This window comes from Ascaphus truei, chromosome 16 (genome assembly GCF_040206685.1).
Source record: "Ascaphus truei isolate aAscTru1 chromosome 16, aAscTru1.hap1, whole genome shotgun sequence".
Classification (NCBI taxonomy): Eukaryota; Metazoa; Chordata; class Amphibia; order Anura; family Ascaphidae; genus Ascaphus; species Ascaphus truei.
The window spans coordinates 23,691,949-23,707,803 of record NC_134498.1 but is presented as its reverse complement, the minus strand read 5'-3'; the positions used below and the strand labels follow the sequence as shown (position 1 = coordinate 23,707,803).

General features: G+C 41.5%; 1 protein-coding gene across 3 annotated transcripts in view; it reads left to right on the top strand.

Moving 5' to 3' along the window:
- Window positions 1–15,855, top strand: part of LOC142467315 (protocadherin-11 X-linked-like) — a 1,193,920-nt gene that overhangs the window by 143,825 nt on the left and 1,034,240 nt on the right. For all 3 annotated transcript variants that reach the window (XM_075572837.1, XM_075572839.1, XM_075572838.1), the window contains exon 3: window positions 9,397–11,883. In XM_075572837.1, coding sequence (XP_075428952.1) covers window positions 9,397–11,883 — 2,487 coding nt within the window. The remainder of the gene's footprint in view (window positions 1–9,396; window positions 11,884–15,855) is intronic.

The window sequence follows — 15,855 nt, the reverse complement described above, 5'->3', positions numbered from 1 at the left end:
AGTGGTTACACAATATTGACATATTCATGATTAGGCTGCGCTTATAGTGCCGGCGACGCAACCATCGCGTCAAAACAAATGCATTGTTGCCATCGTCTGCACTTATAGTGCACGCGATGGCGACAAAGCGACAGTGCTACCAGAAATTTGGAAGTCACTGATATTTGATTTTTTTCGGTGACGGTCTCCCCATGCGGCCAATCAGGAGCTTCTCCGTCCCTCTGCCCTCCCCCTTTTCTGATGTCACTGGCCTTGTAGTCAGCGACGTTGCCTAAATTAGAGATGTTACTTTCGCAATGGCAACGGCGACATCATCCCTCGCGTTGCCGTCACTACTGTATAAGCGCGGCCTTATTCTTGATTGAAACAATGGGTAAATTTACTTTTAAACTTGCGTGGATAGTATTGAAAATAAGAATTCCAGCTTTTATAATTCTGCATCTCAAATAAAGTTTGTAAAAAAAAAAAAAAGAAAAGAAAAAAAAGAAAGGGGTCTTTCAGTGTAATTAACTTCACATACATTGCAAAATACCCAGCAATACTTAGCAATCCCCTACTGAGAGAATTTGCAATTTGTTCAATCGTATTAATATTTCAGAGGGATCCATCACCCCAATTATCATGCTAGTGAAAATGAAGAAAAAGTGTATTTGTATAATGCTCCAAGTGAAAAGTATATATACAGAATACAATCCTGGCTAAACTACTGACATATCAACACAATGTTTGCAAGCAGTACAGAGCAGCCATCAGTGCTAAGGGTAAAGGGTTTGTTTGCATTACTTGTTTGCCACAGAGTATCTCTGCTTTCTGGAGTATAACGAAAGCATGTTTGCCAGAGGCCTGCAGTGAACTCAGGACATTCAGGATTTTTTAAATTCATTTTTAAAATAATTATATTGCAATTAGAGACTTGTGCTAGCACACATAGTGGCATCCTCTCAAAGATGACTATTAAAGAGGCAGAATGCCAGAACATGCTCATTATCAAGCAACGAAGGGAGCTGGAATATAAGCACAAAGCATTTTAGCTGTGCACAGTAAGCGTCATACAGTATGTCTTTTAACGAGCATCATACTCACTTATTAGCAAAGAGTCTCGCGCTTGCCAAAATGAGTCACTTCTTTGCAAATCCTCCTTTAATTTCTCTCTCTTTCTATTACTAGCCTCTGCCTTCAAATCTTCTTTTCTGCAGCCCGATATTCTTTACCTGTGGCTGTCTCGAATATTTTACTTCTGTCTTTACACCTTGTTCCTACCATGCCCTATTCCAGGAATAGCCAACTCCAGTACTCCAGGGCGGCGAAAAGGTCTTTAAGTCCCATGTGCTGAAGAAGGGATATCATTAAAACCTGACCTACTGGTGGCTCTTGAGCCCTGGAGTTGGCCACCCCTGCCCTATTCATTAGACCGAGCTGCAGAACATTGAGATGAACTCTTCTCTAGCATGGGGAGGGTAGCATATTAAATAGGGGCCTTACTCTTAAGGATTGCCAGGTTCACGCGTTCAAAAATCACACATTGTAAACTGCAGCGTTTGTGTGGAAATTAGAGTCGAACTTCAGAATGAACTTTCGAAAATTGGAGTGAAATTCGAGACAAAACCCAAGAAAGACTTCTTATTTGTATATAGTGGGCAAACCTTTGAATTCGCAAATGAATACGTTCACCCACATGGTTGAAGAAAATGACCTACTTATTTTGAGTTTTTGTCCCATAATATTTTGACAAAAAACAAAACAAATCGAGTTCCGCCAGAACCAAAACACGAAGAAATGTTTAAAACCAAATCTCCAGGGAGAGCAGATTTCTCTTGATCGATAAGTTTTCTGTTCATATTGCTGGACACGGGGGGATTCTGCATTAGAGATTAGGCAGTGTTGAAATGAGTATGTATATGGAATGCTCTTCACAAGAGAAGCCGATTTGACCTATTGTTACAGCACTCTTCATGGCATTAGTCTAAGGCCGCACGTATAGTGCCCGCGACGGCGACGGATGACGTCACCCGTCGCCGTCACCACCCGCTAAAGTTGAATTCCGCTTTGCAGCGACGTCGCTAGCGACCTGGCCATTGATTGGTTCAAAGGCTGTCACATGTGGCGATAGCCTCTGAAAAATCTAATTTGACCGGCTACCAAATTTTGGGTCGCGAAGTTGCTCCCGTCGCGCTTACTATACGTGCTTGCGACGGCGACAATGCATTTGTTTTGGAGCAACGTCGCGTCGCCAGGCACTATAAGCACAGCTTTAGGCCGTGCTTATAGTGACGGCGACGCGAATTCGCCTGAAAAAAACACATTGCCGCCGCCGCGTGCGCTTATAGTGCACACGACGGCGACAAGCGATGGAGCAACATCGCGAAAACCCGCCGCCGGCAAAATTTGATTTTTCAAGGGCCGTCGCGTCACGTGACGGCCCTTGAACAAATCAAATTTCGGGAATCCCGTGATGCGTGGTGACGGGTGATGTCACCCATCATATCGCCGTCGCCATCGGCAGCACTATAAGCGCAGCCTTAGTATCATAACTGGAGGACACATTAAACATGGTAGCCTACTGTATGCCATATGGTAATACCATAATATTTTATTCAAAATATTGTAGAAAACATCATTCATATTTATAACCTACTGTGCAGCTTCTTATGGATCATGCTAAATGTGCTTTCTTTTATTTAATATCCGTACAAAGCACCACTAGGAATTATATATGCATGCTTAGATGCTCTTAAATGGTTACATATACATTACAATTCACTATAATGAGAACAATTATAGTACATTAGCCAGTTCTGATAGAACATCTGTGTGCGCATGTTAATTGGTGCGCCAAGATGATTCTGTTTTATGTTTCAGTGTTCCTTTAGTTTTAAAAAAGCTAGAACAAGAGGTCATGCTTTGAAGCTTGAGGGTGTCAGGCTCAGGCAAATGGGAGGAAGTCATTCTTCATGGAAAGGGGGCCAATAGAGGTGATAAATTACAGTAACGGTTCAAAAAGGCTTGGGATAGACCAAAGGCTATGCCAAATATTAAAGAAATCCAAAGATCACCGGGGGTTTGAGATTTTGTAGCAGGTAGGACAATGGGCAGAGACGGTGTGCAAAGTGGGTAATTACTGCCATCATATTGTATGAAACATTGTTCACTGCCATTATAATTTTGTAAATATTAAACCCCCTTTCGCTACTCTTTTCAAGGGTGTACATTTGGGTGGTGTACGTTTATTTATATCTTACAAGGCTTCCATTATAAACCTTCTCAGTCTCCACTTTGGCACTTTGTCCTATTGGAGACATAGCCTACAGAAAATGGCACAGTGTTCCTGGTTAGAGATGGGTTCTTTTGGTCCCCGGATTTCTGCAAATCAGTGTTAAAAAGGGCGATTTGCATTTTCCAGATTTTTTTTATTTTTATCATTGACAACCCAATCCTTGGATTCCGCAATACAATGGCGGATTTTTACCTAGACGTAACCTATGTTATGGGTCTGGGTGGGGGGGCTCTGTCTCCTTTTGGTATAACCCAACATTCATTCCCTGCGTTACCCTTTAGTGGCTATACAATGTTAGGGGAACTACCTCTTACGCATATCGTGAGCACTAATGGATGTGAAAATGTAACCAGACGTTATTTCAAGGAGTAGCACTGGGAGAACGTTGGGTTATTCTCTATAGTGGATACATGTTATTATTAACCTAGTAAAACACTTAAAAGTTAAAAGTTAGGTTAAATAGCCTAACAGAGCTTAATGCATCTGGGCCGTAGACTCCCATCCTATTCTAAGAAACCCACTCTTATTAAACCGGTCCTTTTATCCTGGAGCCAGGATAATTTAGGCTTGCATTCAAAAAAGACCTCACTAGAGATGAACAAACCAGTGCAAATCTGTTTCCTGAAATTTCCCGGAGTTTCTAGACCATATTCGCCCCCCATACCAAAATCCATCTCAAGATTGACTACCCCAAAAAAAATGGAATAATCCGAATCCGCCATTGGATACAATCCGAGTGGATTTTTAAGAATCAACACTCAGATTCAATATTGAAGCCAAAATCTGTACTTGGATTGGATTGTTAAAAAGAACATCTCTCTCCCCCGCGGATTTAATCTAAATGGATTTTTTACCTTCCAACTGCAAATTATTAATCTGCCACGTACTGTAGATTGTCAGTGAAAGGAAAACAAAACCCTGCAAAAGCAGAATCTCCCTTTTCGAGACTGATCTGTGGAAATCCACGAACCAAAAGGAACCGGCCAAGTGGATCCAAATCCGCCCCCAAAATTTTGCCTAAATCTACTTGCTACATTCTGAATTATTTTGCAGAACTTTCAGTTTCCTTGACTTTACTAAATAAAAAAACACAAAAAAAAGTGTGCGCCCAAAACCTTATTAGGCTGCCAATATTAGGAAAACTAAAAAGGCTGAAACTTCAGCAGATCAATAAATGTCTCCTCTCTACAAGAGAAAGGGGCTGAGAAACAATTATTTGTTCTGAACATTGGGTTCAAACAAGTGCACACACTAGAAAAACAAATGCTAAAAAAAAGAGACATTTTGAAAAAGTCAGTGGTAAAAATGAAAATGATTTAAATGATCGTGTTTCTGATTGTAAAGCACTTTGTTATCAATCTTTAAAAGCAGAGAATAAAGCACCAGGGATTTTATTAATTTGATTTGATTGTGCCATTCTCTTCAGATTGCATTTGGAAACAATAAAACTTTCCGTATGAGCATAATAAGGAAATACAGCATTTCGGTGGTACAGCTGCTAACTCATTTTAGCCTTGTAACATTGTTTACAGTATATAGTAAAAGCAGCAACATTCCCTACAGACCTCTATTTATAGGAGTACCTTACAGCAGAGATGTTCAACAGTCCTCAAGTTACCCCCTCTCCCCCTCACAGGTCAGGTTTTCAGTACAGTACAGTATATCCCTGCTTCAGCATAGGTGGCTCAATCATTCCCTCCTTCAGCAAAGGAGGCTCAATCAGAGATTCAATCTTTTGACTGAGCCTCTGATTAAGCCACCTGTGCTGAAGCTGGAATGTCCGGAAAACCTGACCTGTTGGAGGGGGGTGGGCCTTACGGACTGGAGTTGAGCACCCCTGCCTACAATATGGCGATGTTAATTTATTGGTAATTAATTCCATCTTCGGTTAGAAAGCTAGTTTAACAAATCCGTTTGCTATTAAAAACACAGAGATGATCATGCTCAACGGTTTGGCGTACGCGTGGTTAAAGTCAAGATTCATATTAAAACACCAAAATTGAATACAACCAAACACATGAAACGATCATCCAGTATCTGTACTGTCATGTTTGAGCAGTTATATGGTATTTAGACCAAAAGCCTCAAACCACCAGTACTATTATTGCCAACAACTTCCACTGTGAAATCAATTAAGATGGCAGACACCTATAAAACTCCTATCATTTACAGTGCAATTTCCTGATGATTGTGGGGACTGCCCCGAATCACAATGTTTCAGAAAGGAAGAAAAAACCTGCAAAAAGATACCAGTGTATACTTCATGTATATTTTACATTGTTAATATGAAGCACTGATGCTTACAAAGGCAATCCAAGCAGGTGATTTGTTTTGGCAAATGTTTTTATTTTTGAACATTGGGTTCTCTGGAGCTGAACCCCATTACATAGTTACATAGTTATGTAGTAGATGAGGTTTAAAAAAGGCATACGTCCATCAAGTTCAACCTGCGCTACATTTAGACAACAGACACTTTATCCTATATTTGTACTTTCAGCATAATTATCCAGAGGAAGGCAAACAAAAAACCCCAGTGACACATCATCCAATGATATCTCTTAAGGGGAAAAATAAATTCCTTCCTGACTCAAGAATTGGCAATCGGATTACTCCCTGGATCAACATCCTTCCCATGTTTACTTATTTGGTATATCTCTGTATACCTTTCCTTTCTAAAAAGATGTTCAACTTTTTTTTTAACAAATCTATTGTATCTGCCATCACGATAATTCACATTAATTTCAGCTCTGGGCACCCTGTGCTTCTGGATATACAGACCTCTGTAGGTGGTGTCGGTGCTTCGCTTGGTTAGCAGGGTTCACGTAATAGTGGAGTTTCAAAGCTCCCGCGCCCTCTGGGCCAACAGGAAGCTGTGATGTCATCAGGTGCGGCTTCCTTTTGGCCCCCATGATGCAGAGCTTTAAACTTTGATGAGATACCAGCACCCCCTTTGTAGTCCTGTAACTTGGGAAGCAGCTGAGATGAATGGGGTTTAGCTCAGAAGACCACCTGCTTCAAACCTAGGTACAAAAATAAAAAATAATAATAAAAAAGAAAATATCATGAATAGCTCCTTTAATTAACTGTTAAAATGTTCTGTTGATGTGACATAATCAAAATATTCAAGTAATCAACAAGCGTAGGTCTGTGTCATCTAATTAGTGGATGTTCTTTCAGACAATTGTGATAATTAGATATCTTGTGCACTGTACAGTAGATCAATTATTTCATATCAAATTTTTAAAGAAAATAATAATATTATCCCAATTTTGATAGCCTCTAATTGAGAGAGAGAGAGCGAGAGAGAGAGTGAGAGAGCGAGGGAGAGAGGGAGAGAGAGGGAGAGAGCGAGAGAGCGAGGGAGAGAGGGAGAGAGGGAGAGAGGGAGAGAGGGAGAGAGGGAGAGAGGGAGAGAGAGGGAGAGAGGGAGAGAGGGAGAGAGAGGGAGAGAGATAGATTTTCTTAGCATTGTGAGCCAGTACACAGAGAAAGAGTGATGTTAAACGGAACATTGGCAAAACATTATTTCCTTTCTAATCGTTGGTGCTTATGGAAATGTTTAGCCATTTAAAGTCATTTGCAATCCACATTGCAATCTTTCTTTGACATGTATGATTTATGATAGCTAACTAAAAGAGAATAACTTACTAACAAGTAAATCAATTGGTAAAATTTTTTTTTTTTTTAAATATCACTTGGTCTTTCCTTAGCATTCACCGATCAACTCATTAAATTTATGTTATTTAATCAATTTTTAAATTCAATCTTCTTGGAACTATTTTTAGTACTTACTGGCAGTAAGTGCTTCGGCTGGGTAACCAAATCAGATTTACAGCTCTAAAAGTGCTGCTTCATTTATTAACAAAACGGCATCACACAGTTTTGCGTGTGTTGCAGAAGTTTTCACTCTGCAGATTGTCTCACTGTAACCTAGATGCACTAAGCCAGGGGTGGCCAACCCCAGTCTTCAATGGCCACCAACTGGTCAGGTTTTAAGGCTATCCCTGCTTCAGTACAGGTGGCTTAATTAGTGGCTCAGTCAAAGACTAAGCCTCTGATTGAGCCACCTGTGCTGAAGCCATGATTGATTGAGACACCTGTGCCTAAGCAGGGACAGATTGAGCCACCTGGGCTGAAGCAGGGACTGATTGAGCCACTTGTGCTGAACCAGGGGTATCCTTAAAACCTGACCTGTTGATGGCACTTGAGGCCTGGAGTTGGCCACCCTATAATAAGTTCTGTTAAACCAGGACACATAATGTGGCGTTACCTAAAATAGGCGTGGAAGTTATGTGCCCTGAATTAATGCTGTATCCACATAGCTAATTATAGGCAAAGATCATGTCTATTCTGCATCCTATTAGAATAGAGTTATTATAGGACAGAGATGCATTAGCTACCCATAACATAATGTCATTTAAATGTTGGCGTTACTTCTATCCTATGACTTTTGCTGCAGTGGAGGGAAATAATGCTATGGTAAGTAAATCATGCCTAACTGTGGAATTACACCAATCCAGGCACTACAAAAGCCCTATTTTAGGGTCTGGATAAGAGTAACGCCAAGTTTAGCTATGACTTCATTAACATAACATTAATGTTACAGCTGCTCGTAAAATCCAAAACAGACCAACATTCTTACCGTCTGTACCCTGTGTTTCAACAGGCCCACCCTTACAGATTGTAAGCTCCTTGGGACAGGGCCTCTTCGAGCAAAACATATTGCATTCCTATCCTACCTCTTCTAACACAATGTTACATACAGTACGCCCACAATAATATAGTATCTCTAACTGTCCATGAAATATCTGCGAATTGACTGTGTAACCTCTGTTCATTTAATGTAACTGTAATGTAACTTATCCCTGTTGAAGAAATTATCTCTAAAATTCAGCAGGGATTTGGTTAAGTGCAGCAGGCAATTAACCAGACTCCACCTGGCCAATTAAGTCTGTAAGAAAAGCCTCATGTGAGACACAAGAGAGAGATTCCTTACCTCACATTTGGGCTCACAGTAGGAGAGCAGAGAAGCCTGCACACAGACACTGTCTTGAGCACAAAGGCTGTGCTGAGATCAAGACATCCAGACACCCAGAGACCTATAATTCCTGGACACAGAGGAACCAGGAACTTGCCAGAGACTGACATGGTGGGCCACCTGCTTAAGGTACCTCCTGAGACTTTGGGGTGAAAGGCTGGTAATGGGAATATCCCTCCAATCATACAGATAAGGTCTGGGGAAGTAAGTTATCCCTTACAAAGGGATAGGGGCTTGTTATTTTGTTATTTTGTTGTTTTTGTATGTTTTGCCTGGATAAAGAACAGGCTCAACAAAGCCAAGATATAATTTCACCCAAATCGGTGATTATATTATATGTACCTCTGCACACATCTTTACAGTAACCATGTATTGTTTTCATAACTCTGTGCCCAGGACATGCTAAAAGGTATCAGAGGTAACTCTCAATGTATTACTTCCTGGTATAACATTTTATAAATAAATAAATTAAGATAAAGTTAACCTTAATGGATTAGTAAATGTAGGATGATCTTATAATGTCTGGTTTGCTAATCACTTGCAGATCATTATCAGTAACGTTATAGGTAATTCCGCGCGCCTCACGTAATAAAACAATGCTTAATGTTACGATGTTGTCCTTAGTAGTTACAACATTACTATTAACATGACGTTTCCTACATTAAGGTTAAAGTAACGTTAAGTAGTCTAATGAAGCATAATACATATTGGCCGGTGTGTCTTCTGCCTTAACTTTCACAAAAGATATTAACAGTCATTTTAAATGACTGTGTTGTAATACAGGGGTGCTCAACTACAGTCCTCAAGTTTTCCAACCCTCCCCCCTCAACAGGTCAGGTTTTTAGGATATTCCTGCTTCAGCTCGAAGACTGAGCCTCTGATTGAGCTACTCTTGCTGACGCAGGGATTAATTGAGCCACCTGCTGAAGCAGGGAAATTCTGAAAACCTGACCTGTTGGGGGGGGGGGGGGAGGGAGGCTTGTGGACTGGAGTTGAGCCCCCTGTTGTAATATACAGATTTGCAAATTGAAGCTCACCATGATACCTTGGCAAGATAATTAACTGCCCTGTCTTTGCTTTCTAGGGTCAAAATGTATTTGGACTTGATGTCATTGAAACACCAGAGGGGGACAAATGGCCACAACTTATTGTCCAGCAGAGTTTGGACAGAGAACAGAAAGACACCTACGTAATGAAGATTAAAGTTGAAGATGGTGGGAATCCGGCAAGATCCAGCACGGCTATTTTACAAGTAACGGTTACTGACGTGAATGACAATCGCCCTGTGTTTAAGGAGAAAGACATTGAGGTTAACATTGCAGAGAATGCCCCGGTGGGTACCTCCGTGACTCAGCTTCATGCCACAGATGCTGACCTGGGATCCAATGCGAAAATTCACTTTTACTTTGGCAATCAGATATCCAATCTCGCCAAAAGACTTTTTGCTATAGATAACACCACTGGGTTAATCACTGTCAAGGAGCCACTAGATAGGGAGGAGTCTCACTATCATAAATTGACTGTGTTGGCAAGTGATGGCAGCTCAACCCCATCAAGAGCTACAGTAGCAATAAACATCACTGACATAAATGATAACATCCCATCAATCGACACTAGGTATATTATAAATCCTGTGAACGGCACCGTGTTACTGTCTGAAAAAGCACCACTTAATACGAAAATAGCCCTAATAACAGTAACTGACAAAGACGCTGATCTGAATGGCAAAGTGACATGCTTCACAGATCATGATGTTCCCTTCAGGTTAAAGCCCGTATTCGACAATCAGTTCCTCTTAGAGACTGCAGCTCCACTTGATTATGAGGCTACTCGGGAATATGCCATTAAAATTGTTGCCTCCGATTCTGGGAAGCCTCCCTTAAACCAGTCAGCCATGCTTCTGATTAAAATAAAAGATGAAAATGACAATGCTCCTGTATTCACCCTGCCGGTGATTGGACTCTCCTTTATTGAGAACAACACTCCTGGTACTGAACTGACCAAAATTAGTGCCACGGACGCAGACAGTGGTCGTAATGCCGAGATTAGCTATATTCTGGGCCCCAATGCTCCGCCAATTTTCAACTTGGATAGGCGAACAGGAATTCTCACAGCAGTGAGGAAGCTGGACAGGGAAAAACAAGATAGGTACTCGTTCACCGTAATCGCCAAGGATAATGGGAGCCCCACCTTACAGACAAATACTACTGTTACGTTGTCAGTTCTGGACCAAAATGACAATAGCCCTTCGTTCACTCACAATGAATATAATTTTTATGTCCCAGAAAACCTACCAATGTATGGCACGGTGGGTCTTATCACAGTGACTGATGCGGATTCCGGGGAGAATGCAATAGTCACTCTCTCACTGGTCAATGGAAGGGATAATTTTTTAATTGACCCCCTTACTGGTGTCATCAGACCAAATATAACATTTGATAGAGAACAACAAGGTTCATACTCATTTCAGGTCAAAGCTGTTGATAAAGGCAATCCACAGAGGTCCTCAAATGTCAAAGTAACCATTTTTGTTGAAGATGTCAACGATAACAAGCCTGTATTTGTCCTCCCGTCCTCTAACTATTCCTTTGAATTAGTGCCAACATCAACCAACCCAGGATCTGTAGTGGCTAAGGTCTTTGCAGTTGATAATGACACAGGTGTAAACGCTGACCTACATTACAGCATTGTAGGAGGAAACTCAAGAGGCATGTTTGCTATTGGTGAAAAAAGTGGCAATATCACCTTAAAAGAGAAGGTAGTTGCAGGAGACCATGGTTTACATAGACTGGTTATAAAAGTTAATGACTCAGGAAAACCTGAGCCCTTTCACACAATTGCTCTGGTGCATTTATTTGTAAATGAGACAATAGCTAATGGATCTTATATTCAAGAGCTTGTACGTAGAAATATGGAAACACCTGTTGGTCAGAACATTGGAGACGGGGAGATAACCCCACAGACCAATGACTATGTCAAGATCATCATTGCTATTATTGCAGGCACAATGACCGTAATACTTGTCATTTTTGTCACTGCGTTGGTACGCTGCAGACAGACGCCCCGGCATAAAGTTGTTCAGAAGAGCAAGCAGAGCGGGGAATGGGTTTCTCCAAACCAAGAAAATAGGCAGATCAAGAAGAAGAAGAAGAAGAAGAAGCGCTCTCCAAAAAACCTCCTCCTTAATTTTGTTACAATTGAGGAATCAAAATCGGAGGACCCTTCCCATGAGCATATTAATGGCACTTTGGACATCCCTGTGGAGTTAGAAGAACAGACTATGGGAAAGTATAATTGGGCAACCACACCAACTACTTTCAAGCCTGATAGTCCAGATTTAGCCAAGCATTACAAGTCTGCTTCTCCACAGCCAACATTCCAGATAAAGCCTGAGACACCTGTTCCTCCTAAGAAGCATCACGTCATCCAAGAGCTGCCTCTAGATAATACCTTTGTAGTGGGCTGCGATTCGCTGTCTAAGTGCTCCTCGAGTAGCTCGGACCCTTATAGCGTCTCGGAATGCAGTTGTCAAGGAGGATTTAAGGCTCCTGGGCCCATCCACACAAGACAGGTAATTTAAAACTTACTCTTTTCCCCCCCTTTCTCATCATTTGGTTCTACAAATCCCCTTCCTTTATCCGGTTTTCTTTGTAGCTTTAAAACCTGCGTAGTCCCTTGTCTCAGAAGATTATAAGATAAAAAAAAGCTCCTGCTCGGCTGAGACATTGAACTATAGACCGTTTGCGATTCATTAATGTGAGAGAGAATTCGGGTAACGTTGATCTGGGTTGTAGGGAAATTGCATGCTGACTGATTCCATTATGGGATATTCCTGTCTGTAGATGGCAGTGCAACACTTTGTGCCTTAGAGAATCCATGCTTCAAAAAGGATCTTGGTGAAACAATGAGGCTGGATTTGCGTGTCCTTCCTTAACACTATTTTATGCATAGGAATCTGAGTAATCTAGGGCAGGTGCAAAGCAATAAAGCCTGGCAGAATCTGATAAGTGCTCCTTAATGCTAATGGAACAGCAGCCTTCCGCTGGACTGAGCCGTCCTTCAAGGTCTTTCACAAACAAGCAAGGATTTTTAAACAAGGGGATGAAAGTGCAAGGTAGGGAGGGAAGCGAACCCAGTTCCAATTTCCTCTCTAAATAAGCTGCCTGACATAATCAAAAACATAATGCAAGAATCATATTGACAAAACACTTTTACAAAATGGAGAGGGTTTTCCGGATCTTGTAGTGAGTGGTGACAAATAAAAACAGTGGCCATTCAGCTTTTGATTTAATCATTGACATTTTAATAGACCCTGTAGTGATGCAGCTGGACACTTCAAATAAACACGTTATACAGGCTGATTCTGTTCTTTTTTTTTTTTTTCAGAGCCTGCAGTCAATATAAATTCCAAGGTTTAAAAAAAAAAATATATATATACTGTATATATATATATATATATACAGTACAGTATATATATATATTATATATATATAGATATATATATATATAGGTATCAGTACCGTGTTAGCCGAGCTTCAATAATCAAAAAATAAATAGATGATACCGTTCTGTGGCTAACGAAATGCTTTTATTTGTGCGAGCTTTCGAGATACACTGATCTCTTCTTCCGGCGATGTTACAATGAATGAAGCAAAAGGTAAACTTAAAAACAGTGTCTCTTGGAATGTTATCTGTGCTGTTCCTTCCCCCGGTGTGGATGTGTTTTATGGCTGGAGGTGTTAAAGGGTAACTGAAAGCAAGTGAAGAAAGAGTGTGTATGTGTATCAGTGTGAATAAAAATGAATGGAGAGCCCACAGTATATACAGTGCTTTACACAAGGTGTGTGTGGAGTGGGACTGGATATAAATGGTGTGGGTGGGTGTGGAAATGTGAGAGTTAGTAGCACAACTAAAAGTGTGTGTGGATACTTAGTGGTCCCTATTGGTGTATAGGGATGGAAAAACAAGGAGTATTAGTATGTGTGAGAGACAGCTGTGTGTGCATACATATAGCACAGTATGTACAGACATGGCCTTTAGCGCTCATGGGACGAGAGTTCACTACTGTCAGTAATGACTCATAAAATTTCGATCTCTGTTTAGGCCACTGCTAAGTGTCCCGAACAGTTGCATAAATTTGTATTCATGCAACCGTCTCTCTTTCGGGGTTTTAAGATTACCTTTGAGTATGGCAACCCTCAGATCGTTCATCTTATGGCCAGAGTCAGAGAAATGTTCGCCAACAGGACTGTCTCTTGTACCGTGTGTGATGCTGTGGCGATGCAGGTTCATTCTCTTGTTTAGCCCCTGCCCTGTCTCACCTATGTAGTAGCAGCCCCCTGGGCATTTCATGCACATGATGAGGTACACGACATTGCTGGAAGAACAGGTGAACCTTCCTCTGATTTTGTATTCCCGATTCCTGTGTGGTATTTGTATTGTGTCCGCTGTGTAGAGCATTGCGCAGGTTTTGCATCTTGGGTCCTGGCATGGTTTTGTCCCGCATTCAGTTGTACTGCTGAATACTTTACTCCTCACCATAATATTCTTGAGATTATGGGGTTGTCTGTATGATAATAAGGGTGCTTCAGGGAAGACCTGTTGCAGTCTTGTATCTTCCTGGAGGATGGGTTGTAGTTTCCTGGCGATCTTGCGTAGGGCTCCTAGGTGTGGGTTATAGGTTATATGTGACCACCAAAGGTACCCTGTCGCTTGTCTCCTTCTGTTTGTATTCAAGGAGATCACTTCTTGGTATTCTGGTGGCTTTGTGAATTTGCTGGTCTACAATTCTGTGGTTATATCCACGGTTTATAAAGTCTGATCGCAAGGCTTTAATCCGCTGGTCTCGGTGAGTGTGCCAGATCCAGAGATAATAGGGCGCCCAGGGTTGCCCTCTTTGTGAATTTTAGGGAGCATGTAGAATGTGCCAGGTTTTGGGTTAGCTGGTATCAGGTCCAGAATTTGTTCTCTTGTGAGGATCTGGAGTGTTTTAATGATCCTGTTGAGTTCTCGCATGTATTATGCCAGGAGAGAGACGGTTGCATGAATACAAATTTATGCAACTGTTCGGGACACTTAGCAGTGGCCTAAACAGAGATCGAATTTTTATGAGTCATTACTGACAGTAGTGAACTCTCGTCCCATGAGCGCTAAAGGCCATGTCTGTACATACTGTGCTACTGCTGCGGCCGAGCATTTGCCCGTTCTCGGCCGCAGCAGTTACCTGGCGCGCGCCGGAGGGTGCCGGGCGCGCGCCGAAGCAGCGGAGGAGAGGCCCGCCGATCGCGGCTTCCCCCTCTCCGGGTCCGCCGGGTCCCCCGGAACCCCCTGCCGCCGTCTCCCACATCGCGGGACACCAGGGCTCCCTCGGGGAGCCCTGGACGCGCGTGCAGGGGGCGCAGTTACCCGATGACGCGTGACCGCGCATCGGTGACGCGCGGCACGCCGAGGGGATGCCACTTGCAAGCCGGGAAATCTCCCGGCTTGCGGAACTGGCCACACTGCAATAAAGTGTGTCGACAGTGTATATGTATGCACACACAGCTGTCTCTCACACATACTAATACTCCTTGTTTTTCCATCCCTATACACCAATAGGGACCACTAAGTATCCACACACACTTTTAGTTGTGCTACTAACTCTCACATTTCCACACCCACCCACACCATTTATATCCAGTCCCACTCCACACACACCTTGTGTAAAGCACTGTATATACTGTGGGCTCTCCATTCATTTTTATTCACACTGATACACATACACAATCTTTCTTTACTTGCTTTCAGTTACCCTTTGACACCTCCAGCCATAAAACACATCCACACCGGGGGAAGGAACAGCACAGATAACATTCCAAGAGACACTGTTTTTAAGTTTACCTTTTGCTTCATTCATTGTAACATCGCCGGAAGAAGAGATCAGTGTATCTCGAAAGCTCGCACAAATAAAAGCATTTCATTAGCCACAGAACGGTATCATCTATTTATTTTTTGATTATATATATATATATATTTTTTTTTTTTTTTTTTTTTTTTCAAAACACAACTTAGTTGATTAGTCCTGCTAAAAACACAGAGAAATTAAAGGCTTTAAATTTGATTTAAAAAAAGGGTATACTATAACTATGTATTAATATGATTATACATTTTCATGGAGGTTTGCAGATATCCCGATGGGTGTCGATGTCTAATTGAGTTTAAAGATAATCGCACGGATGGGACACTATCCTTGCTAATAAAAAAAAATTGATCATATTGGTTGATCGATGTCGTCCATTTACGGCTCACCGAAAAGGCGTTTAATCTTCCTGAGCGACATGCCAATTTGATGATTTAAAAATAAAAATCATATAGAAAATAGAAGGAAAAAAAATGACAAATGGTAGAACTACTGTATAAAGATTTGGCACACATTGGTTTTGTCAGCGCTATTCACCTTAGATCACTGGCAAATTGTATCACTGCGTCATTTCTTTCTGATTGTAACATGATGTATAGAAAATTGCTTCACAACAAGATTTTACATATATTTTTTTTTATTTAG